Consider the following 24,622-nt stretch of genomic DNA (forward strand, 5'->3'; position numbering starts at 1 on the left):
CTCCTGTGTGTTCTTCCATTCTCTCAATATTTCTAGATTTTCTGAACCAGATGCTCTTCCTATATGGTTTGTAAACTATGGTTTGATCTTCCATTAACTTAGTTATCCATTGAATATATAGCATTTAGCATACAAAATGTACTTTGTCAATGAAGTCTACAGGTATGTTCCCTGCTCTGTGGAGTCTCCTCCTATGTATTTCTGACCAGTCTGACCCCTCCTAGCTAACTCTACTTCTTAAGAACTATTATTGTTTCTATGGTACTGATTTGACCTCTATCAGAATTTTGAGGCTTTGGGAAGTTAGTAGCAAATAGCTGGCATTTTATTTTTGTCTTCTAGTCTGCTTGTTTAGCATTTCACATTTTCAAACTTGGTTATACTGGAATATAAAAAAGGAATATATATTCTTTTAAATTAAAAACACTGAGTGGGTCACATAACAGATTCAGAAAACTTCAGGGACTATGTGTATAATGAGTACACTGTAAAAATCACAATAGTTGTCTGCACTGCATTGTTGTGAAGAAACTCTTCTGTCGGCAGAATGATGTGAAGGTTATGTGATGTATAGACACTGCAGCAGACAATCTTGTTGGAACTATTTAATTGTCTAAGAAGTAAATTGAGAGTCTATGTTATAATGTCCTCATTCTACTCATTGCGTTAAAAAAAATAGCAATTACATTTATTCTGAAAATGTAATTAAAAACATTTAAGCCAGTGATAAAATCACTAATTTTTAAAGGGATGTTTTATTGATTTAGTTACATTTTGATGACCAAGAGAGAGGGAGGAAAATATCCCTTGCACATAAAGAGAAATAGCAGCGTTTTTCAAAAGTATACTTTAATGGTTAGTGAAGACAGAAGAAGCATGAGTTACTTTTCTGGCAAATTCTTTCCCATCAGACTGTCAGCCATGATTTTTTTTTCCCATTGCTTTTACTTAATCTTTTCAGAAGAATAAAAGTAAGCTTTGTTTTAGTATGTTCACTACTTTGTATTTTGTGACTCTGATTGGAGGAAATTAAGCTGAAATAACACAAAATAAAGTTTTTCTGCTGTCCAGTGAAACTAGAAATGCTACTAAATGATAAATAGTCTTTTTGTGATACAGCATAAAGCAGGAAATAAAATGCTGAGACAGATTAGTATTGACCATTTGGGAGCTTAATTATAGTAACAATCTTTCTATGAGAATATCATCATCTCAGTAATGAGTAACAGAAGTATTTTAGTAACTGAGAATTATTTGGTTTGACATACAGCAAGCATTATGGATTTTGATATTTTTATTTAACTGTTAAATTTCAGCAAATGATCATGAAACTATTTCAGATGAAAACTGTATATGATTGTGTTTAGCAACTAGTCTTGATGTTCTATGAATTCAACTAAGTTTTGGTTCTTCTGTATTAAACACACCGCTCTGCAGATGAATGTTTATGATTAGAAATTGACTTCAGCAGAACAAGGATGGAATAAGTCACTGTTAGAAATTAAGAATATAAGAAAAGATAGAAAACATAATTTTCATGTAGAAGTGGGAATGTTGATTAGTAATTCAGAAATTTTAACTTTTCAGAATAGCATACAGGTTTTGGCTGCAGACTCCATCTCCGAATATAGCTCTGTATGTATGTGTGAGAAAGTACATTTTAAGTCTCTTACCAGCTATGGTAGATATGCTTAAAATGCCATTTTCAACCCTTGTCATTTACCCTCAGAAACTGAACCTTATTATCTTACAGTCTTGGTTTACATGCATATTGCTACTTTTTTTTTTTTTTTTTAGCTCTCTTTCACCTCATCAGCGCTTCCAATGTTGATGTGAAAAATGCAATGACCTTCAGCGGGCCTCTTGAAGACATGTTTGGGTACACAGTTCAACAGTATGAAAATGAGGAAGGAAAATGGTAAGCGGCTTTTCTTAATTTAAAACTCCAAATTATCAGATATTCAGTGACTCAAGTTCTATACTATGATTTCTAAATACGCCCAATATTTAAACAGGATCTCTTTCTGTCAGTCTTAGCTGGATTTCTTAAACTGATGAACAGTCATAAAGAAGCCTGCAAAGTTTGGGTGAAAAAGAGCCAAATCCAATTTTATATCTTTGGTGATTTCCTCAAAGACAGAAATGAGTTCACAAATTGGATAGATTCACTCCTTGCTAGTACTGAACTTTCTGTTCTGTCTGAGCCTTCTTTCCTCCATTTGCCAAATGAAATAATGGTTCATCTTCTCCTGTATTCGTGTATCACCAGTGAAATTGCTCCTGCTACACCTAACCTGTTTTACATATTCTTTCCTAAAGTGTTCTGTCAGTGGTTATCTGAACTGGGTTTCTGATGGGAGTGGTGAGAAGGTTTATGGGTCAAAATGTTTAGTAATACAATTCTTAGCTTCTCTTTTGGAGGCCTAATTAAATCTTGCAGTTGGTAATATATTGGCATTTGAGACTTGGTGCTGCCTTCTTAACCTGCTGTTTCCTTGTTACAATTGTCCTGAATTATAAGTTTCATTTTGGTGTGCTTACTGATATCATTACTCCTCAGTCTTTTGATAAACAGCTTACACTCTTCCCTCATAAGAATGAACATCACAATTGAATCATGGGGCTGGAGGACTGAAATAGCCATTGAATGGCGAAAGGTTTGGGAACCCCGAGGTCTGCATTGCTGTTAGCTGATTTCTCTGTTTTTCCACAACCTTCGCCAGCAATCTGACATTCTTGATAAACCCCAGGGACTCCTGCTGGCAGCCTGGGACGAAGGACATATGGCCGCTTGACAGCCAGGTCATGCTGCTCCGCAGTGCCTCAGCGGGTCCTTTCTTCAGGCACCAGGTCTGCTCGGTTCTGAGTCTGCCCAGCATGGGAAGTGCTCACTAAAACGAAATCACAAAGCTTGCTTTTGAAAGTGCTAGTTCTTGACCTTCTTTGTTGCAGGATGTTTAAATACCCATCTGCATTCAGATAACGAAAGACAAATAGCATCCATTTTTGAGCTAATTTAGACCTTTAGGAAATGGTGTCCATTCTAGAAGTGGGTATTTTGTACAGTAAGTAATATTGTTACAGACAGTCCTGAAACCTTGCATGTGCAAAAGCTATATAAGCCAGAAGTTGCTACTCTCCCCTAGGCTGAAGGAATACCACTATCTAAACCTGTGTCCTGTGTCAGCATCTCTGAGCATTAAACTCCCAAGTTGCTGCTGAATTTTCAAGCTTTCAGCTTCTGCAGTGTAACAACATACTGAGCAAGAAATCTGCATGCTGGTAGCTTAAACATGCAAAGCTTTTGTGGTGCTTTGTCAAATGCTATAACACTACCTAGATACCACAGGTAGAGTTTTTCAACAGAAGCAGATGTTCTCTAAACCTGATTACAGGTGTTTCTCAAAGAAAAAGAAGAGTCCACTGGGCAAACAGATGAAGTGACTTTTCAAACCACTTACCTCAGTTCACAGGGCTCTTCCATTTTCTGAAAAAAGCACAACATGTGGGCTTCATCCTACTGAGATTGATCACCTCTTGTGTGATGTCAAGCGCACTCAGCTTTTCTACAGTTAAATGAAAGTCAAAGATGCACAAGAGGTTGTTGTTCATACTTCTAAGTTTTCGTGTGTGCTGTAGTGTACTTTTTACAACTTGAAAGATCAGTCAGATTCAGAATGTACTCAGACCATTTAATTTGCTTTTAAATGTTAAAAAATTTTACTGGATCAAAATGAGCAGTTTCAGTATGTTCATTTGGAAGCTGGGTGGTGTCCTGGGTTTGAATTCTTCTTTCTGCCTCTTTTTAATCCTTAGGCGATGTCTTACCTGTTATGTCATTCTGTTCAAATACCTTCTGCCTGGAATCATTGATTTATGATTAAAGGCAGAATTAGTTCTCTCAGTAACTATTCATAATCACCTCTGCGTCCAGGAGTAAATCTTACTTAACTATTACTCTTAATGGCAGGGTTTCTGTTTCCATCATGTGCTGTGACTTCTAATTTTACTTGAGTTCTTCCTTACACTTAATGGATTCAGTCATTCACTGGGTAGTGTAGCTAATGCAGATGTGAGAACAAGACTGCTGTCCATCTCTAAACAGCATTTTCTGCCAGAAAAAAAATGAATTTAGGAGTGAATGTTAATTTTTAGTGCTTACAAAATACTGTACAATAATAGAGATTTTTGATCGTATAATCTTCTTTTTTTAATTGCACAGAATAAAAAGCCATATGCGATGTATTTTGAAATGCTGACTCACATTCTACTTGGTGCTTGTGAGCCTCTCCTTTTGAATTTGATCCCTGCTCAGCACTGAAATTTTTCTCCTGAAATATATTAAAAATCAAGAATGGTGCAAAACAAACATATTTTCCTTCCATACTACTTAATATGTTTAATCCACCCACTTATACTATTTATATTTATATTTGGTGTATAGGGATATTTCCTTTCCATGTCTCTTTTTACAGAGGAGGCAGAAGAGCTGTTATTTATTTTGTCTGAATGAGCAATATTAGACAATTTTCTTACTTTCCATCCTATACTCTTTGTGAAGACCTTGCTGCAGGTGTGTTCTGTAAGTAAATTTTATTTGCCAATTTTCATGCATCTAGTGGAAGACAAAATTTCAGATAACATATTTCATTTGCAGGGTACTTATTGGTTCTCCATTAGTTGGCCAGCCTGAGAAAAGAACAGGAGATGTGTACAAATGCCCTGTAGGAAGGGAAAACCAATCCCCCTGCATAAAGCTGAATTTACCAGGTATGAAAGCAAATGAAGCTGATATGTTGAGGTTCAAATCGTGAGAGTGTTATTTAAGAAAATAGCTGTTAAAGTTATTTTTATAAAGAAAATTTACTTAGGACTCCAGAAGTAAATGTGAAGGAAGTCGTGTTTGTAATATCAAAAATATTTTTATTTTAAAACTTCTCATTGCCCTTTGGAAAACATGCTGATACTTCTAGAATGGGCATTGCCTGTGTTATCCAAATATTGTTATGACTGGCACTGATTGACTGTGGTTTGGCAGTTCTGGCAGAAAGGCCAGGGAGCATAGATTCATGGGCTACCCTTTCCAAAGCTCCCTGGAGCCAATGAGAGCCTTCCTATTGCCTATTCAGTAAGATTTTGATAAGCACCTAACTAGTAAGAGCCTGGCTGAAGTGCCTAAGTAAGCTGCAGGTAAATATTCATCCTTTGCTTTGCCTTGTGTCAAATGATACTCATTGCAGACAGAAAGAGATTTCTTCTTGATATGAATTCTCCTAAATATGCCTATCACCCTATTTTTTAATTTTTTCTTTTCCCTTGACAATCTTAAGATCAGTAATGTTAAAAAAAAAATAGCAAACATAAAAGCTATAATTCATTTATGGCAAGACAAGGTAAAAAAAAAACGAATGTTTGTGTTCTATTTAACAAAACTGTGTGAACAGTAATGTCTTGCTTTTACTGTGCTGTTATTTTTACTTTATTATTTTTGTAGTTAAAGAAAACTATTTGAGACAGCAACACAGACAAATTTTCTGGGACAAAAGCCAGTCTAAGAATTTTTTCTTGTTCTTTGCAACTGAAAGAGGAGGATGAAGGGGTGTTAAAATATTTGATGGAATCAGTGTCAGTCTGTGTTTTATTTTAGAAGCTGGAAGCCGTATGGTAGCAGATATATACTTTAACATTTTGTTTTCACATTCTCAAATACTTAACATTTTAATCTATTTATAGATGCTACTTCAGTGCCTAACGTCATGGAGGTAAAAGAAAACATGACTCTTGGAACAACCTTAGTCACTAACCCGAAAGGAGGCTTTCTGGTAAGAAAGAACTTTTTGGCAATTTCAAAAGAAGTCTGTGTTTTCCTTAGGTACCATACAAAACATTTCACCCTTTTTCATCTTTTAAAGGCATGTGGACCGCTCTATGCTTATAAATGTGGGCGTTTGCATTACACAACTGGAGTTTGCTCCAATGTCAGCTCCACTTTTGAAACTGTGGAAGCGATTGCTCCATCTGTACAAGGTATGCATGCCACAGGAATTCTCTTGTGTGTCTGAAAATACGAAGTGCCAAACAAGAAGAATGTATACACACAGGCATACCAAAAAGTATGAACTCCTTTCCTTAGCAAGTAGCATTACCAAGTTAAGTAAATGTTTTCATTGTCGGTATATAACCTAAATTCTTGCTAATTTTGGAGTTTATCTTGGTATAAACAATTATTAGAGGGCTATGTAACATCCAAACACAGCTGCTAAAAATAGTTACTTATGTTTTTTACTTAAGGCCAAAAGACTCTCTTTAAACAATGACAGCATGTTGTTAAGACTTAATACAAACCCAATTTAGTAATGCAAAAATCTTAAAGGCCTGGTCCTCTGGAATATCTGAGAGGAATTGATAAATATTTAATGAGGCAGGCTCACCGGTAAATATTCTTCTAACCCCATTCTTAAATATCTGTTTGCAAGAAAGTGCTTTGCTGTTCAAAGGAATACCAAACCACATAAAATACCATGGAAAAGTTGCTAAATGACAGTTTGCATCAAGTATGTCAGCTCAGCCTCACTACAGAGGGACGTATGTTTATTACTACATCATAAAAGTAACTGTAGCTGCAAGTATGTATTTGAACCTTGTGTAAATCAATTCTTATTAATGTTGCAATCTATGTTGCAGAGTGTAAAACCCAGTTGGACATTGTCATAGTCCTTGATGGGTCCAATAGTATTTATCCATGGGAGAGCGTCACAGATTTCCTAAACAGTCTCCTGAGAAACATGGATATAGGTCCTCAGCAAACACAGGTAAAATAATAGACATTTTATTGGTGTTTAACTGTGGAACAGAGAAAAGAATTCACAGGAAATTAGATGAGAGCATCATCTGTGGAATCCTTTATAATTATAAGACCATACTGCAGTGGAGTACCAGAACAAAGCAGCTGAAAACCACAACTAAGTCCATCTGTGCTGCTAAATAGTTATGTTAGGGAGGTACTCTCTTCCCTTACTATTCAGGCTGCCTGAAGAGACCAGTTTTCTAACTGACTGACAGAAGTTAAGCGTCTTAAGTGAGGCAGTTTGAGATTTGTCCTTTCCTACTTCCTTCCTTTCCACAGACACTTCTTGTCTTTGTAGCACAAAAGACATTTCTGATCCTCTAAGACAGACATTCATGGTTCAGACCCTTGATTGTAAGATGTCTGGACTAATGTTCCAGATTTTGTGCGGTGAAGCACCAAGCATATACATTTGAAATCACAATTAACAAATGGCTGTTAAGCTGCATGTTACTAATGGCAGAAGCCTCATTTATTCTTAAACAGAGGCCCAAATTCCCAGCTGCAGTAAATCCAAGTAGTTTCATCAGAATTCATGGATCTGCAACCAATTACTGCAGTTGAGGGCCTGAAATGTTTCACAGTCTTCTCAATAGAGTATGCAAACAGCAATTTGAGCATAACGTGAAGAAGGGGCAAACTGATTTTAACACTGAAAGGTTGCTTGACAAGAACCTCCTGTCACTTGTCCTTCTCTTTCCTCCTAAAATAAAGGATTTTTTAGGATTTTCTATGATATTTGACATGCTGTAGGCCAATACTCAATCTTTTTACTACTTCAGGTTAGGTCCTGTAGGTGTAAAGGATACAACTGTCTACAGACAGTATCTCTTTCATTTTCCAAGTTAATAGGGTTAACATCTAAGTTCCCCGTTGGCTGTGCTGAATGCTAGCTGGTAAATTGTGTATAAACTGTCACCTTTACAATTGTGTCCTGTTATTTTATACATGCTGCTTTCCCAGATAGTGTGGGGAAGAGGGAAAAACACTGTCAGATTTAACAGAGGGGAAAAAAAAATCCTGGTCCCTAAAGTGGTGATTACTCAAGCACACCTAGCATCTTGGGAAAATGCTTAAAGCTAGACTTCCCAGTACTGATCAATGGCTGTGTGAAAATCATTACTGCCTTGTGCCCAAAGGGTCTCATGGGGACGGTACGTAGGGCAATTAATGATACTGCACCCTCACCCTGTTCCTCACCCTGAGATTCTAAAATTTTTACATTGCCACACCTCTGTTCTGCTTGGTTTTGGATTCCTGCTTTGTCCTGCACAAAAGGTCCTCTTGCTGGTCTCCTGCTCGCGTTCCAGCAGCCAGCTATCTCCACCTACAAAATCCATTCTTTCCACGTTTTAGCATAGCTACCCTTTCTTCTCACACATATGCTTATTCACTCAAGAATGTCAGCTTTGGCATCTGGTTACTAAAGAGCTGAAACATTTGAGTGGCAGCTAAGAATGGGAAAAGGAAGAGAAAGATTGAAAAGAATTGAAAAATGGAAGGCAAATATATAAGGGATTGGGGGGGAACTTGTTACCTTTCCCCCTCCCTTCCTCCTCAGAATTCTATCCTAGCTCGCCCTCTCCTTTCCTCCCAGCTCCCTATCTAAGAACGCAGTTGTAGCCACAGGCAGTAGGAATTTTATTCTGTTTCTTCCACCCATGCTGTCTCCTTTCTCAGAGGCTGTATTTAAATAATCGTTGAATAGAGAAGAGGAGAAAGAGTAGAGCAGGCTGGTTTCTTCCCCTTCATCTAGGAACACTAAATAGAAATAAGAGAGCAGTTGTTTACTTTGTCTGTTTTAACCATTTTTTCCCATGTTCATTTTCCCAGGAATTTTGAGCTCATTGAAATCCAGTGTACTTTTACTGACTTCAGATTGTTTTCTTCTCATACAGGAAAGGAATGAAGTGATTACAGATTAGCTTGTTAGCTTGGGTGTGACTTGTTCAAAACTATGTTTTGATTACCAACTTAGAAGAATTATTTTTCACTCTCATTTACCCCGTCCTTGAACAATAGTCATTAGGGTTGTGGCAAGTCAGAAGAGATATTCCTCAGTATCCCATTTGGCATATTTGAAAGTGAAAGCTAGAAGATTCAGATGCAAAAAGACAAAATTTAGTATAATATTTTTCAGAAATACTTCCCTCCTTTCCTCTTTCCATTCTCTAAAAAATAATGCCATACTGATGGTTAAGCTGCATATCATGAGCTTGGGGATAGAAGTTGTAAAAAAATAGTGACCACAAAGAAGAGAAAATGGAATATGGATTAAATGAGAAAAATAATACAAGGACAAAGATATTTCACTCTGCCTTATTCCACATTTAAATACAACTGCAAAGAAATACTTTATTTTTCTCTTTTAAATTCTACAGAGACGACTATTTTTTTTTTAATTTCAAAATGTGTTTTTTAATCCTTCATATATGAGCAGGCTTCTAATAGAAGAATATTAAAAAAATACTTTGATATTCTCAGTTCCAACTTAAAAGCTATACTGTAATGGCACTCAGGAATTTTAAAACATGGTTTTTTTCTCCATTAATACATGAAATAGCTATCCGTAGGTACTTGGCCTGTTCCTTATTATATCTCCAAAGGGACTGTATCACTGCAATAATAAATTGTGCCATGTAGTACCTTATATCCAGAAGAACAGAAGTGTTTTAAAGAAGCTTTAAATAAAAAATTAGAATGGAGAAAGACACCTTCAGTGACTTAAAAGTAGTTTGTGTCTGACTCTTTTTGAGCATGGTAGACCAAAGAAATTGTATCTGGTTTTGGTTGTACTTCCTACATCCCTCTAGTGTAAATCCCATCATATAATTCTCATGTGCAACACAGTTTAGTAATTGATTAGGAAAGCCAGAATATGCTTTCCAAGAAAGAGGTTGTGTTCACTAACAGAAAGAACAACAGTAAGTTATTGTCATCTGGATTGTTTTGTCCCAAAGTGGAGCAGTCTTCACTTGCCTGTTCCCTCTTACAATGCTTTTTTCATAGGAACTGGAGACAGTTAAAGAATTATTCCCTTGTATAATATAAAATCTATTGTATGCTAGAGTAGGGAACATAAACGTAGGAATTAAAACGGTGTTTATGGTCAATAATGCTGGGAAGAATGTAGGTTTTTCTGGAGTGGAGCAGAATTCATGTTCTTCAGTATAATACTATTGCAATTTCCAGATTTAAACTCATTAGTGAATTTAAATTATGATTGCTGAAGTTATGCAGTTTGAAGATGTTTATTATCACATACTGGTATATTTGCACTTGCGTAGGTGTTTCACCAGTGGTTTTCTATTAGATTAAAAGAAGACAAAACTGCAAACCTTCATCACTCTCATATAATAAAACTCTAATTTTAAAAGTTGAACTTTAATTTATCATCCTACAGGAGACCAGGATATGCAGTCTAGCACTGTTTTGTGGATTCTGAGAAGTTATGTTACCCTTTGTGAGGTGTGGCTTATCAATGATGCCATGAAATACATAGAACATGATGACTAGTGTTTTCAATGCTACTGCTAAGGAAGGGTCTCACAGAACAATTGTATCCCATAAGATAACCACATGCCCCTTTTCCTTCCTGATTAACAAGCTCTGCAACACAGAGCAGTTCTCCAGACTCAGATGTTCTTCCTATTCACTTCCTGAGAAGGAAATGCTCAAAATGTTTACTTGCTGTGATCATGGACAGTGCTTCCTTTCAAGTAGGAAATGAGACAAGTCAGTGTCTTTTTTAGGAAAAAGACAACATCAGCATGGCTCTCTAGAACAGTGAAAGATGGGCAGGTATTTATTACCGTGATCTTGGCAGAAGTCAGTGGTTGATTTAACCCCTGATGTCAATGAAATCCTCAGTGCGGGAGCCTGGATCCACAAGTGCAGTCTCACTGGCATACAGAAGTCTCTGGCTGTGTTTCTTGTGCATGGTCCTGAAATAACTGAGGCATTCCTCCAGATCCAAAAGGCCAAGTATGATGAAAACCTGTTGTTTTTCATCAGTTAACAGTAATCTTATTAAATGATTGTCTCGCTCCGATTATCAGAGTGAGAGGAGGTTCTTTGATATATGTATACCCGACGTGAGATTAAGAAACAACTGTTCAAATGTTGGTCCGACCAGTTTATTACAGATCCTAGGCAATCAGGGAGTTGGAGAAGGGAAGGCCGGCAATTATTATGAATTAGGGTGATGGGGAAGGGAAAGCGGGCGATAGGAAAGATAGGAAAGAGCAAGAATGATGTGAAGCAGGGATAGTCACCACCAAAGATCGAGCAGCGTCCCGTTGCACAACGTTCTGATGGTCCGAGGCTGATACAGGAGCAGGAGCACAGGAGAAGGCAGCAGCAGAGCAGCTGTCCTTAGGCAGCAAGCAGGAAGTCCAGGAGTAACAGGCAGCAAGCGGGTAGCAGTCCCAGGAGAATCCAGCAGCAGGCAGGTAGCACGGCACGAGGAATCTGATGTTAGAGACCTCACCTCTCTTGGTTGTAGGTCCCATTTTTATCCTAAATCGTGTCATTCCTAGGCGCTTAGGTAAGAGTCATGTGCAGCACCCCTGAGATGGCTATCTCCCTCGAGATGAGCCCATACAAAAGTCCATTTCCCAGCCATTAAGCTGCTACTTATCTCTTTCTCCTTGCCCCTGACCTGCAAATCTTCAGACAAAAGATTTTTCCAACTTTGACCAGGACTTGCCTGGGCTTGTCCATTTGTGCTCCTCAGCAAGCTGTGAGACAAAGGTGCAAAAAAGAATAATCTCTTACAGTGATCAGCAGCATCCTGTTCAGATTGGGTTGTATGAAGGAGTCAAATTATTTGCTAATAATCATTAGCAAAATAATAATAATTATTAGAAATAGTTTGTTGGCTGCTACCATAAAAAAATGGAAGAGAAGAAAGAAAACTCAGTCATGAAAGTAGTATTATCTACAGAACAGAAACAGCCACAGCATGTTGTCTCAGTGTCTCTTTCAGAGATAGATGCCACAAAATCGTTGCCTTAGAGAGAAAGGGTTAAAATTTTTGTATTTAGCATCAGATACGTAAGATTCTTCATCTGGAGCCATAAGACTGCTGCAAGCAGTAATAGAGTGTGTGCCCAGCCAACTGTGTAAGCCCTGTGCAGAATTAATGCCATGCTGCCCAGGAGAAGGTGCAGCCTCTGCATACCCTTGGCTGCAGGTGGAGGAGCGCATGTCTCTGAGAGAGATTTAAAACATCAGAAAAAGGTGAAACTTGTCCTTGCTTGGAAATTGCATAGGTTCTTCCAGATTAGATTGCATTTTCAAAGGGTAACAGGAAGTGGGATAGATTTTGCATTACACTTCTGTAATTTTATGTAGATAGTGTTTCATAATGATCATGATATCAATGTCTAGTACCAAGTATTTGACAAAATACACTCTCCTACTACAAGTCACCCTTTTTGTTTAGATAAAAGAAATGAATGCCAGCAATCAAACATTATGCATGGTCTGAGAGGCTATGAAAGTACCTCAGAAAACATTTACAAAGCAATTGCAAAGTAAATACTAAGCCACATCTAAAATAATATGATGCTTAGTATCTACATGCTAGAGTGCTTTTAAAAATAGATGAGTGAGAATAAATGTGCCATGTAATACTGCATCATCCTAAATGATACCTATAAATTGCTATGTGTAACATAAAATTGAAATATGCTAATGGAACATTGTGTGGATTCTTCCCAGTAAAAGCTGTCAAGTACCTGCCAAAACATTAAAAGTGACAGAAATGAACGAGGGAAATTAATTAATATTTACAGATATTGCTTATCTTCTTTTTGTTATACATTTTGTTTTTGCAGCAGGTTCCCTCAAGCATTTGTGGTTTGTTTTCAATTCAGCATGATTGGGTTGTTTTGAGTCTTTCCATCATTTCCCCATTCCAGGAGCCACCATTTTGTGTTCTCCCCTCTGGCATTTGTCAGGGGTATTACTTTGGCTTACCTGCTCTTGTGGTAATGGTTATGTCCTATTGTCTTCATAAAGATACGGGTTCTTAGGTGTCCCTCTCAACCCCAAGGGTCTAAATTTGTCAATAGAATGTTGTTTCTAGGCTGCATGTAGGGTAACTATCCTACTGGTTTATGGAGCAGTATGTTTGGATAGAATGAGGAGTTACATGTGAAATACAGACACATATTTTTCAAGGAAATCTCTTTTGAAAAGTTGTGACTGCTTGTTAAGGCACTGGGTGCCTTGTCTTAGAAGTGAGCAGATCTGCATTTCAGATTACGCTGTGTCAGGAAGAACAAGGAGTTGAGCCTGCATTTTACTTTGCTCCTATTTTTAATAAAGAAACAACATAGAAACTTGAAAAGATTTCCTTGACGTTAACTGTTTTCTAGTTTGTCTTGTTCAAATGTTTATAGGTACTTCATATTTGGGTGAAAGATATGAAGTTTATTTTTTTTCCTGGCTTTAGGTACAGATGAGCATTTACCTCCCTGCAAGAAACACAGCTACTTTATTTAATGGTACTTGATTTTTAGTATGAATGGTGTATTTCAGGTTGGAATTGTTCAGTATGGGCAGACTGTAGTCCACGAATTTTACCTGAACACTTACTCAACAACAGAAGAAGTGATGGCTGCAGCCTTGAGAATACGTCAGAGGGGTGGCACACAAACTATGACAGCCCTTGGAATAGATACAGCAAGGTAAGTTCACAAAATATTTTCCTGAATATGACAGAAATAAGTTTAAACAGGTACCAAAATAGGATGTGGCTGACTTCATTTTAGCTTGATAAATGAGATTTGAGGAAAGGCTGGATAAAAAGACTCTGTCCGACCTCTATGACAGTTATATGTGGCACACTGAAAAGGCAGCTGTTTCTTGAATGGAGGAAATGGGAAAGAGAAAACACATGGAACAAGGTTGTAGTCCTAAGCAAAGGCAATTGAAGGACTTGGATGTCCACACAGATTAGGTAGGAACAGTGAAATTAAGTATTTCAGAGGAAATGGGGAAAGATAGAATTTTTAGTTTTAATTTTTTTCTTCTGAGGTTAATGTTATTGTAGGATTTAAGTCCACATTTGTCAGCAAGTCTGGAAACTTTATATCAGAAGGCTTTAAATCTTCTAGAGCACTGGGAAATTAAAAACTCATTGAATCTTAGAACAGTTTGGGTTTGAACGGTCCTTAAAGACCATCTGATTCTACCCTATAGACTACCTTTAAGCAATAAAAGTCTGCATTAAGGCCTCCCCCAAGCCTTCTGTTCACAAGACTGAACAAGTCCAGCTCCCTCAACATGTCTTCACAGGAGATGTGCTCCAGCCCTCTGATCATCCTTGTTGTCCTCCTCTGGGCCTGCTTTACCCCCCTAGGTGGGTCACCTGGTAATAGAAAGAGATTGGATTGGTCAAGCAGGACCTGCCTTTTATGAATCCATGCTGTCTAGGCCTGATGCCCTGATTGTCCTGCACGTGCTGTGTGATCACACTCAGAGATGGCTCTAGCACAAAAGATTACCTAAGAATGGACTGTATTGATACACACAAGTATAACAATGATCTGTGTTGCTAAGCCTTTCATATTTTTTCTCTTCTACTTCTTCTAGCATAACAGCATAACCATGAAAAACATGTCTCCCTTCCCAAATATTCACCTAATTTAAATGTGCAACATCTTACTGATTAACTATTTAAGTATCTGGTTTGTTGATACTACATCTTAAAACCAACAACATTGTTACTTATTCACAAGTAATATTAGAGGAATACTTAGATACCAGTGGGGACTTAAGTGAGCCCAAGCAAGTTCATGGAAGCAGAATCAGTTAGCAAATTCTGAGAAACTGCATGTGGTTCAGAAAGTCCCTGTGCACCACAAAACATCACTGGCTTGTATATACAGGAAGTATCGACAAAGATTCCTCAGCTCTTGCAGTCCTTCCTAACTTCCATTTCTGGCTGTCATCTGAGGTGAATCTTAGCTTTTATTCGTCTGGGAAGTCTTAAAGCTTGGTGATATTTTTCTAAAAAGAGGAAGCCTTGCTTCCTTCTGTCTTCTCCAGAACCCTAATCCAGCCTTTGCTTTTCTGGTTCCATGCAGAACCATGTCATGCCCAGCCTGCATGAGCACCACCCGAAACCTCAGTGTTCCTTTCTGCATCTGTGGTATTCATTGAGTCACCCACACATGCCATCACTCACTGGGAGCCTACTTCTGCCATGTCTACAACATCCTGTAGATGTGTGCTGGTAACTGAAGAAATACCTTGACCACTCAAAGCTCTGCTTTAGTGTGGAAATAGATTTCTTTGTATGTGGATTTTGGGGGAGAGGTGTTGATTGATGTTGTGTTTTATTTTTTAAGCTGCCAAAACTGTTTTAAGGTGACAGTTTATTTAGTTAGGAAAATAATTATTCACCATCCAACACTGTGCTTTTCTTCTGTCACCACTGAAAGAATCCTTGTGAAGCTCTTTGTCTGTAAACTGTCATCTAAATTTCAATTGTTCCTGTTTGTATTAGTTCCTGGTTAATTTTTATTTCTTTTTCCTGTTTCCTAGTTAATGTAAAGCATTTTATATCAGGGTTGACTAAGTGAAAATAATGCATGCGCTAAATGTTGACTTTGCCTTTTTCCAAACCCTTTATACTCCCTTTAGGGAAGAGGCATTTACTGAGGCTAATGGTGCACGAAGAGGAGTACAAAAAGTAATGGTTATTGTGACTGATGGGGAATCACACGACAACTACAGATTAAAAGAAGTGATTGATAAGTGTGAAGATGAAAACATTCAGAGATTTGCTATTGCTGTAAGTGAAACATAATGGGAAAAAAGTAGAAATCTTAAAAGCATATTTCACCTTCCAAATGTCTGTTTTAAAAGTTCATGTCACTGAATCTTGATGGAAATATGATCATTTCAGAGAGTTAAAAAAAAAAAATGAAGCTAAAATAACATTTTGTTTTCTAACTTTAAAGCATGTAAGAAAAAACTGTCTGACAGGGTTTGATTTTGGTTGGTTTGTTTCTTTGTTTTTGTGAAGATAAAGGAGAGAAAGAGTTTGAGGGGCAGTATAAAATCTAATCTGTCTTTTTAAAAGAAATAGTGAACAAAGCGCATTAGTTCAAATCTGAGCAGTTTCTATAGACACACTATCCACTTAGAGAGAAACAAAAACAGCAAAGGTGTATTGTGGGTGTACTGTGTGCTGGGATACTAAAGTTGTCATTTTCATGTTGAGCAATCTCAGTAGCTGAATGAGAGGATGAATATGATGGAAGCTCACTCATACAGAGTGATACAGAAAAATTAATGATAGATTTGGTGTAGCCTCTGCTATATTTGTATTCTATACAAATATTCAGTATTCTATACTGGAATCATCTGTTTTCTCTCATTAACTTTTAAGGTACACTGGGTTGTCTCTGCTCCTATCTCTCTCTTTTTTTTTCTGAGCAAAAGCAACTTGTTTTATAATTTTCTCTGGTTCTGAGTACAGACTAAATAATTTCAAATACTGAAAGCAGTTGAAGATAGTAGATATTACACTATTACACCATACGGTTGTTTTGCTTGCTACTGTTGATGCTTTCAGAAAAAAAAAAAAAAAAAAAAAGAGCTCTCATACATTTCTGTTCTAGTTACAAAAGAATGGCTTTTAATCAATTGAAACTATAAATCCGAGGGAGGTTTTAATAGAGCAATGAAGGTTGGATATGATTTTCCAATATTTTCTGACAACCTGCCTCAAAGGTACCTTTAGAAACAGGATTTAAAACATAACCTTGACTCTTTTTTTTTCAATCTTTTTTAAATGCTCTTTAGATTCTTGGCAGCTACAGCAGAGGAAATTTAAGTACTGAGAAATTTGTAGAAGAAATAAAATCAATTGCCAGTAAGCCTACTGAAAAGCATTTCTTCAATGTCTCAGATGAATTGGCTCTTGTAACTATTGTTGAAGCACTTGGAGAGAGAATATTTGCCCTTGAAGGTAGGACATAATTTAAAATTTTACTTTATGTCTGCATTACTACTGAAGCACATACAAGTCCACTTGCTTTTGTCTTCCTCTGCAATGTATTGTGCTGCTTAAAATGCATTATGCAAGTATTTTTTCAGCTGATCATAAAGATATTTTACAGTACACATCAAAAACATGGATAATAATTTGAATTATGTTCAGATGGATTAGAGCAGATGGAGACAGTAGCCTAGAAGGGTAAGAAGGGTCACTGTAGTAACCATTACCATTTTACACCCTGGGTGAACTAGAATTCACCTTCCCTTATGTAAAAGTGTTGCAAGAGCATGTCCTAGACTGCCCCATGATCGTGTGTTTGTCTGCCTTTGCCTTTAAATTCTCTATGGTTAGTTATTAACTATAGTGTAATAGTTTGTTGTACAAGTTAATGTGAATTTAGTATATAGACTTGGCAAGATATATTTTTTCCGTTGGAAATGTTTGTGATTGTAAGATTTTAGCAGAGAAAGGTCATCTCTTAATGTCTGCTCACATTCTCCATCCAAATTAGGCAACACCATCCAACTCTGTTTCAAGTACGGTGCTGGTAATAGAAGATTGAAGTTTATTAGTTATAAATTACAGTGGCCAACTCTGAAGGGCTTAGTGTCATACAAAGATAACATCCATCTGTTTGGGCTTATTTTTTTCAACATTCCAGCTCTCCAAATAGTTACAATAGTGTAGTTTATAGCTGGAACAAAAGATAATGTTGAGTTGAATGTTAAGAAAAAAATACAAATATGAGAGATTATTTTAAAGATCTTTAAATATGAGTTAATGTTTCTTGGACATTTAGGTATTTTTTTAGTGTATCATTTAGTGTGAGTTAAATATTTCTATCTTCCATTGACTGCTACTAAATATTTTTTTTTTCCATTTTGTATATTCTTATCTTTTTCCTTTCCGGAGGATTTTATTTCCTCATTTATAAAACAAATTTACTTGAGATGAATTTAATCTCTCTAAAGTCCAAAGTTTAGCTTAATGAAGTTTATTAAGTACTTTAAAGTTCAGGGAATAGAAGCTCTTTTGTTAAGTTTATGTTTGATAGGAAGAATACACTTTCTCCTACAAAACAGTTATTCAAAGAGATGTTGAAAGCTTAGCCATCAGTTTTTGAGACATTAGAAAAATCATTGTCTTTTATTATTAGAATAAAATCTGTTAATCACCCCTGTTATGTATAATGAAATGTTAATGGTAATTTAATAAACTGCTTTACTGGTCCATGACAGGATAAAGGATATAAGACATGAAAACACTGAGTTTATGGACATCCGTACACTTTGAGTAATCAAATTCAAGGATTCACAGTATAGTTCAACCCACTGAACAACCAGATGATACCAGAAAAGACAGTGTCACTTTGCTATGCTCCTCCTTGTCCCTTTCAGCAGTCAGTAGCCATTAGGTAGCCTGGCTACCACATGAAACCCCAGCCTGTGCAAATAGCGGAGTAAACTATGCTGGCCTTAACTTTCTGTTGATGAGGGAATGCTTTATTAGCCTCCTGCTACTGAAGGAGTTCATTTTATATTTTTCCTCTTGTAGATGTCTTGTTTTCATTTTGTTTTCTTTGTCTTTAAAAAATACTGGAAATGAGAATTCAGAGAGAGTTGAGTAATGAAATCCAACGAAAACTCACACTTGACAGCCAGTGGATTTTTACACATAATCTTTTTCATATGCCTCTGTGTCTCATGGCATGCTTAACAGCATTTTTATGATTTATCCAATCTGTAGGCAGGCACAAATGTTTTTTCACAAAACATCCTTTATTAGATGCTTGGCAGTTTGAAACTCAATGGAAAGTTAAAGTGGGGGCCATTATCTAAGCAGAATTCAGAAGTGCACATATTGACAGTACTGGCATTGTCTTCTGCCTGAAGCTTTGAGATTCCTGTCTTTCTCAGCTCATTAATGAGCATCCTTTGTTGCATGATTAATGCTGTCACTGAAAAATATTGTTTACCAGAAAATGGGTAACTTAAAATCTTTATACTCAAAAAGAACCAAATTTTTTTCAGACTTAGCAAAGCAGCTACTTCTTGTGAAACATGCTGGCCCATGTTTGTATGTTGAACATTTTGTGTTTGAGATCACGTCTGCTTACTATGGCTAGTCATAAATCCCATCAATTAGCAAAGACATGCACAAGTGAGCAGTCGTTGTGGTTTAGCTGCTGAGTAGCAGAAGTTCAGTATTATTTAGTAGTCCTGATACCTGAAATTCATGCAGCCATAGCTTGCTATGCCTTGGTCTCTTCCTCTCTGTTTGAATTTTGCCTCAGTACTCAGCTGGTATCAAATTAGCAGTTCTTCCTGGACAACCCTCAGAACAGATATCATAGTTCCTTTCTGCTGCCTATTACCATGTCGTGCTCTCAATAAGGAATCAATATGCAGAATATAGTTACCTAACTCATTATGCTTATATACCTGAGAGCAAAGCACCCTACTGAAGGCCCACCAGTTTAGTAAGTAGCATGTGACTACCTGAAAAGATATTGACAATAGTACTAAATCACGATTCCTTTTTTATTCAGCCACTGAAGAGAAATAGAAACATTTCCATTTGAATTTCTGGGAAGAATTATTGTTCCCAAGCCCTTCCCTAAAACTTATGAATCTTGGATGGTTGAGATTTTCCTATGTTGTTTTTAACAAAGGTTCATACAAACATCAAATGTTTTTCATTTAAAGTTCTACCAGCTGCCTACAAATTTTTAGTTGCTTGAATACGAGGCTGGGGTTACATGGATATGTTTTATTGTTCACTTAGCTCAAGTGGAAAATGGCTTAACCATATTAATCAAACATTCCAAACATATTTAACATGAGCCTGAGGTCAAATCTCAGTTTTAGCCCAGAAGTATTACTTGGACAAGTTGTGAGACATGATCTTAAAATGGAAATAGTTTCTTTCACTTAATGGTAGCATTTAACACAAATCTTAATTTCTGTATTTATTGTGAAAATCTGTTGCAAGCTATGTTCACAGAATAGTCTAGTTAATTATGTTATCCTTTACTATCATGCAAGCATTTTCATTACGCTATTCAGACTTCTTTTTTTTTTTTTTTAATAGCAACGACAGACCAACAAGCAGCCTCATTTGAAATGGAAATGTCACAAGCTGGTTTCAGTGCTCATTACTCCCAGGTAAACAAGCTGTCTGAAAAGAGAAGTTAGTTTACAAAGTAGATTTTGGTTGGTAATGGTACAAATTTTGAATGAGCATCCAGAATTGTTTCTGCAGCCCTGTTCCTTGTTTGCTGTTGGATATTTCCAAATTTCCTTTAGTCTAGTATTTTGTAAAATGTCCGTGAAGAAGGATTTTAAACAATGGGAGAGAATAAGTGTCTTATTCACACTAATTCTAAATGTAATGCTCCTATAGTACTTTTCTACCAGGGAAATATTCTATAATATGTTAACTATAAAACCGTTCCCTATAAATATTAACATATAAAAATGTTATTGTATTGTTTTGATGAAATTTAGGCAGAAGATATGTATGTAATGAATATTTCTGTAATGGATATGGTCTGAATTATTAGCTAACACACGGTTAGCTCTGTTAATATATTGAATACTTCAATTCTCAGGGGGTAAACACTTATGAAACGGGATGTCAAAATCCCTGGGAATATTTGTTAGTAGAAGAAATCACTCCCTGCATATGTTATTTATTTTTGAAAATCAGAAAATACCCATGCTTGATGTACACAAATGAAATGTAAATTTAGCATGAGATCAAAGAACCGGAAAGAGTTAGACTTTAAAGATGTGAGAAAGTAGTGATAGTTGAAAAGAGCACAATAGGAAAGTAATTGAACTGAGCAGACTTTGAGTGATCCAAGACAAACTGACATATGTAGGAAATCCTTCTGTACAGCTTTGTATACAACTCAGCATATCACTGGCAAAACAAAGAATAGAAGACCTTCAGTAGGATTTAACATAAATTCTTTACTGCAGAAATAGTCTGCACCCATTTTCACTCTGTGCGCTATGAAATTGTACATTATCCTTCAAATGCTGTACTTCACCTAACATACAGGTCTTATCCTATAAGATTATCTATTTGGTAGAGCATATGATTGAAGTTACCATAAAACTGAACTGCTGTCATCAGAACTTCAGAAGTGGGTCCTCAGTCCTTATTGTGTTGACAGACTCAGGGTATCTGATGTCTCTTCTACTTAGAAGATGACATTCATGCCTTCAGGCAGAGCATTTATCCTTGACAAAAGACGCTTTTTAAATACAAGTCAGCACAGAACATTTCAACTTCCTAAAAGTTCATCTGCAGACAGCATTTAGATATACTATCTGACTAGCTTTGCTAAATCTATTTCATCTTTCTATCTTGTGTGTCATGATGGGCTAAAATTGCAGGAGCTGTATTTCAATCTGTCACTCTTTTTTAGTGGTCAATGTTTTTTTAATTGTTTATGTTTTTATCAAAGAGTGTGAGACATCCTCTAATTGGGGGGCTATAGTATATTCAGAAAAGCAGGGCTAAATCTGGTGTGCATGCAGAAAGCATTGCCCAGCTAAGTACTGTGATGAATGAAAGTCTAAAAAAGATTCACATAGAGAATAGGCTTTTTGTTTTTCTCTATACAAGGATTGGGTTATGCTTGGAGCAGTTGGAGCATATGACTGGAATGGCACAGTGGTCATGGTGAAGGACAGTGCTGTTTCAATACCAAGTAATGACACTTTTCGCGACAGGCATTCAGAAAAAAATGAACCCCTTGCGGCCTATCTAGGTAAGAAAATTAGCCCATATTGTAATATTTTTTATAAACACTCTCATACGTCTCTTTTACAAATATTTCTATTATCTTACTTTCTGTGAGTCTGGGGAAATTTATAATGTATGACATGTCTGTTGTATGATTTTTTTGTTGTTGTTCTTTAAAAAGCAATCAATCGAAAAGCAAGTCCAAACACTTGTAGCCCTAATTGTACCTGGACTTTTCTCCAGTAGAGATCTCCAATTTGTTCAGAGATCTCAAAGTTTCCCCTTGCACCCTTCTCAAAATTTTCTCTGCCTTCATAAAAAGCTTTATATAATATCCAATCTTCTTTACTTAAAATTAAGCTGCCTTCTTTCACTTGCTGGACAAGATCAAGAGCTTACCACCATCCTCCTTATAATAATGTTTTATATCTTGACAGGTATCTTTCTACACCTCCTGGTTCTGTTTGCTCTCTTGTACCTTCTCTCATTTAATCCACATCTTCACTGATGAAGAGTCACCAGTAGAATAATTTAGTCTTTTCCCCTAAACACATTTTTTCCTTATTTACAGAATTCCATTAACTTTTTTTTTTAATATCTTCAATTCAGGCCTATTCTCCAGAATACTTGCAACTTTACTGCAATTTTTATTTATCCGCAAATCTTATTAGTCTTCACTCAAGTTGTTAAATTGTCACAAATACTAAATGGAGCTAGATTCAAAATGCTTCCAGAATCAGACAGGACACTATCGGTTTGACAGCCAATGACAACTGTTCTTTTCAACCAGCTATTCACAGGTTATTTCCCCTGTACCATCATCCTCTTGCACTACCTAATAATAGCAAATAGTACATTATAAAAAATTCTATTGAAGTTTAGGCTTACCAGCCTATGAACACATTTGATGATACACTGATGCTTATGACTCTGAGCCTGCAGACAAATACACCTTCATCCCTTTTGACACTGCTATTTTTCTTTAGCATAATTAAGAGTAGGCATCTGCTTGTAGAGCCAAGCCTTAGAAAGCCTCTGAATCACAGCAAATATTTCTGATGCATTCTGTGTGTACTGTGTCATGAATTCTTTTCTGCTTCCTAGGCTACACTGTAAATTCAGCATTGACACCTGGAGGTGTGCTGTACATAGCAGGGCAGCCACGATACAATCATACTGGTCAAGTCATCATTTATAAAATGGAAGGAAGAGAGGTGCAAGTACTTCAGAGGTTAAAAGGAGAACAGGTAAGTATGCAATCATGATTAACATATGAGAGGAATATGGCATGAAAAATTGAAATAATGATTTCAAATGAGAAAACTCTTGTTACAGAAGATCCAGATAGAACTGTAAGTTATAATCAGAAAGATTACAAGATGGGAAACAAAAGTTAGGTAAATGCTCTCATCTAATATGTAGCAGGGAGTAGTCAGAGACTCTTGGAGATCTACTCTATGTGTAAACCTTTGCTGATGTCAAAGTGGTTACAGCCATCTCTAGATTGTAACATCTAGTTACATAATTAGAGATGGTAGTATAGTATTATGCTTAAACAAGTTGAAAGACCTGCCAAGTCCAGTCTTTCTAGGCTGCAGCACAATCTTTGTTCTGGACAAATCATGTTATATAATTTTCATCTTCTACAGCTGCCATCTGCCTCTCAGCTTATCAGTCTTGGATACTTTCATAGTCAACAAAGGAATGCAGGCAATTTCAAGGTTTGAGTGATCTGGCCCATCTGAGGCCAGTATCCAGCACTAGAAAGGACCACTTTCCATGTTGAGTGTAAAGGAAACAAAGGCTGTCTAGCTTAGCTGTAAAGAAATGTTAGATTCATCCCACACCTTGTGCCTAGACTATATATCTATCACTTTGGAGATAGGTAGGACAAGGGAGAATGGTTTTAAACTGGAAGAGGTGAGATTTAAATTAGATGTTAGGGGGAGTTTTTTTCACTCAGAAAGTGATGAGGCACCAAAATAGGTTGCATTCAGAAGACATTCAAAGCCAGGTTGGATGGGGCCCTGGGCAGTCTGATCTGGTGGGTGGCACTGCTGCCCACAGTAGGAGATTGGAACTGTGTGATCTTTAAGGTCCCTTCCAACCCAAACCATTCTATGATTCTATGATCCCACTTTTTTTCCCCTGGCAAGCCTAAGACCATTGGTTTTCCTCTTTATATTGATTACTATTGTGACTAGCTTGTCTCTCCTGACGTGTGCCAGTCTCCTTAGCAGATAAGAGGCTCCATCTGTACTTCTCAAGCCTACAAATTTGGATGGATCATTCTTAAACAAAAAATCTAACAAGGAACCTTAAAGCAGAAAACAAGCTTCTAAGGCAAAATGACCAAAAGGGTCTGCGTAATGATGACATTTGGCATTGTTGTAAGCAACTGTAAAATACATCTCTGAATTGGATTTGTTGCATAATGCTGCTGACTCTACCTCTGATTTATACCTTTACGTTCCTGCAGATTGGCTCATATTTTGGGGGTGTTATTACCACAATTGACATCAACAGGGACTCATTTACAGACCTTCTTCTTGTTGGAGCTCCTACGTATATGGGAACTGAAAAAGAGGAGCAAGGGAAAGTGTATGTTTATGCTCTGAACAAGGTATGGATTATATTTATTGACCAAGAACAGAATATGTTCCTTTTTGTCTTCATATCCTTATTTCAATGAAATATGATAATTTGAGCTGGGAAGAATGACTTGCTGAAAAACAGAGAAGCATGTTTTTGGTAACAGAACACAGTACTGATTATTTTTTTACTTTCTTCTCAAACCTTTATTTCTCACTTTTATTCTAGTAGAGTATTTTTTATAGATAAATATTCTCTAAACTGCAATACAACATAGATGCAAATTTATTAGGTTTATTTTTTTATCATATTTTCTTTCTGCTGTCATGCATTAGGGAGAAGTAGGGCTCATCCATCCTAAAAGTGTCTGTTCCAATGTTTTTGTGACTCCCCAACTTAGATCTAAGCCC

At 36.7% G+C, this 24,622-nt stretch overlaps 1 protein-coding gene across 1 annotated transcript in view; it reads left to right on the forward strand.

Annotated features, from left to right (window-relative positions):
• ITGA1 (integrin subunit alpha 1) overlaps nucleotides 1-24,622 on the forward strand; it is a 72,180-nt gene that overhangs the window by 24,525 nt on the left and 23,033 nt on the right. Inside the window, exons 2-13 of the mRNA XM_021380273.1 lie at nucleotides 1,798-1,918; nucleotides 4,658-4,770; nucleotides 5,734-5,822; nucleotides 5,913-6,027; nucleotides 6,685-6,812; nucleotides 13,394-13,542; nucleotides 15,503-15,653; nucleotides 16,670-16,835; nucleotides 19,956-20,029; nucleotides 21,501-21,645; nucleotides 22,725-22,867; nucleotides 24,100-24,243. Coding sequence (XP_021235948.1) covers nucleotides 1,798-1,918; nucleotides 4,658-4,770; nucleotides 5,734-5,822; nucleotides 5,913-6,027; nucleotides 6,685-6,812; nucleotides 13,394-13,542; nucleotides 15,503-15,653; nucleotides 16,670-16,835; nucleotides 19,956-20,029; nucleotides 21,501-21,645; nucleotides 22,725-22,867; nucleotides 24,100-24,243 — 1,538 coding nt within the window. The remainder of the gene's footprint in view (nucleotides 1-1,797; nucleotides 1,919-4,657; nucleotides 4,771-5,733; nucleotides 5,823-5,912; nucleotides 6,028-6,684; nucleotides 6,813-13,393; nucleotides 13,543-15,502; nucleotides 15,654-16,669; nucleotides 16,836-19,955; nucleotides 20,030-21,500; nucleotides 21,646-22,724; nucleotides 22,868-24,099; nucleotides 24,244-24,622) is intronic.

The sequence above is a fragment of the Numida meleagris genome, chromosome Z (genome assembly GCF_002078875.1).
Source record: "Numida meleagris isolate 19003 breed g44 Domestic line chromosome Z, NumMel1.0, whole genome shotgun sequence".
In the NCBI taxonomy this organism is placed as follows: domain Eukaryota; kingdom Metazoa; phylum Chordata; class Aves; order Galliformes; family Numididae; genus Numida; species Numida meleagris.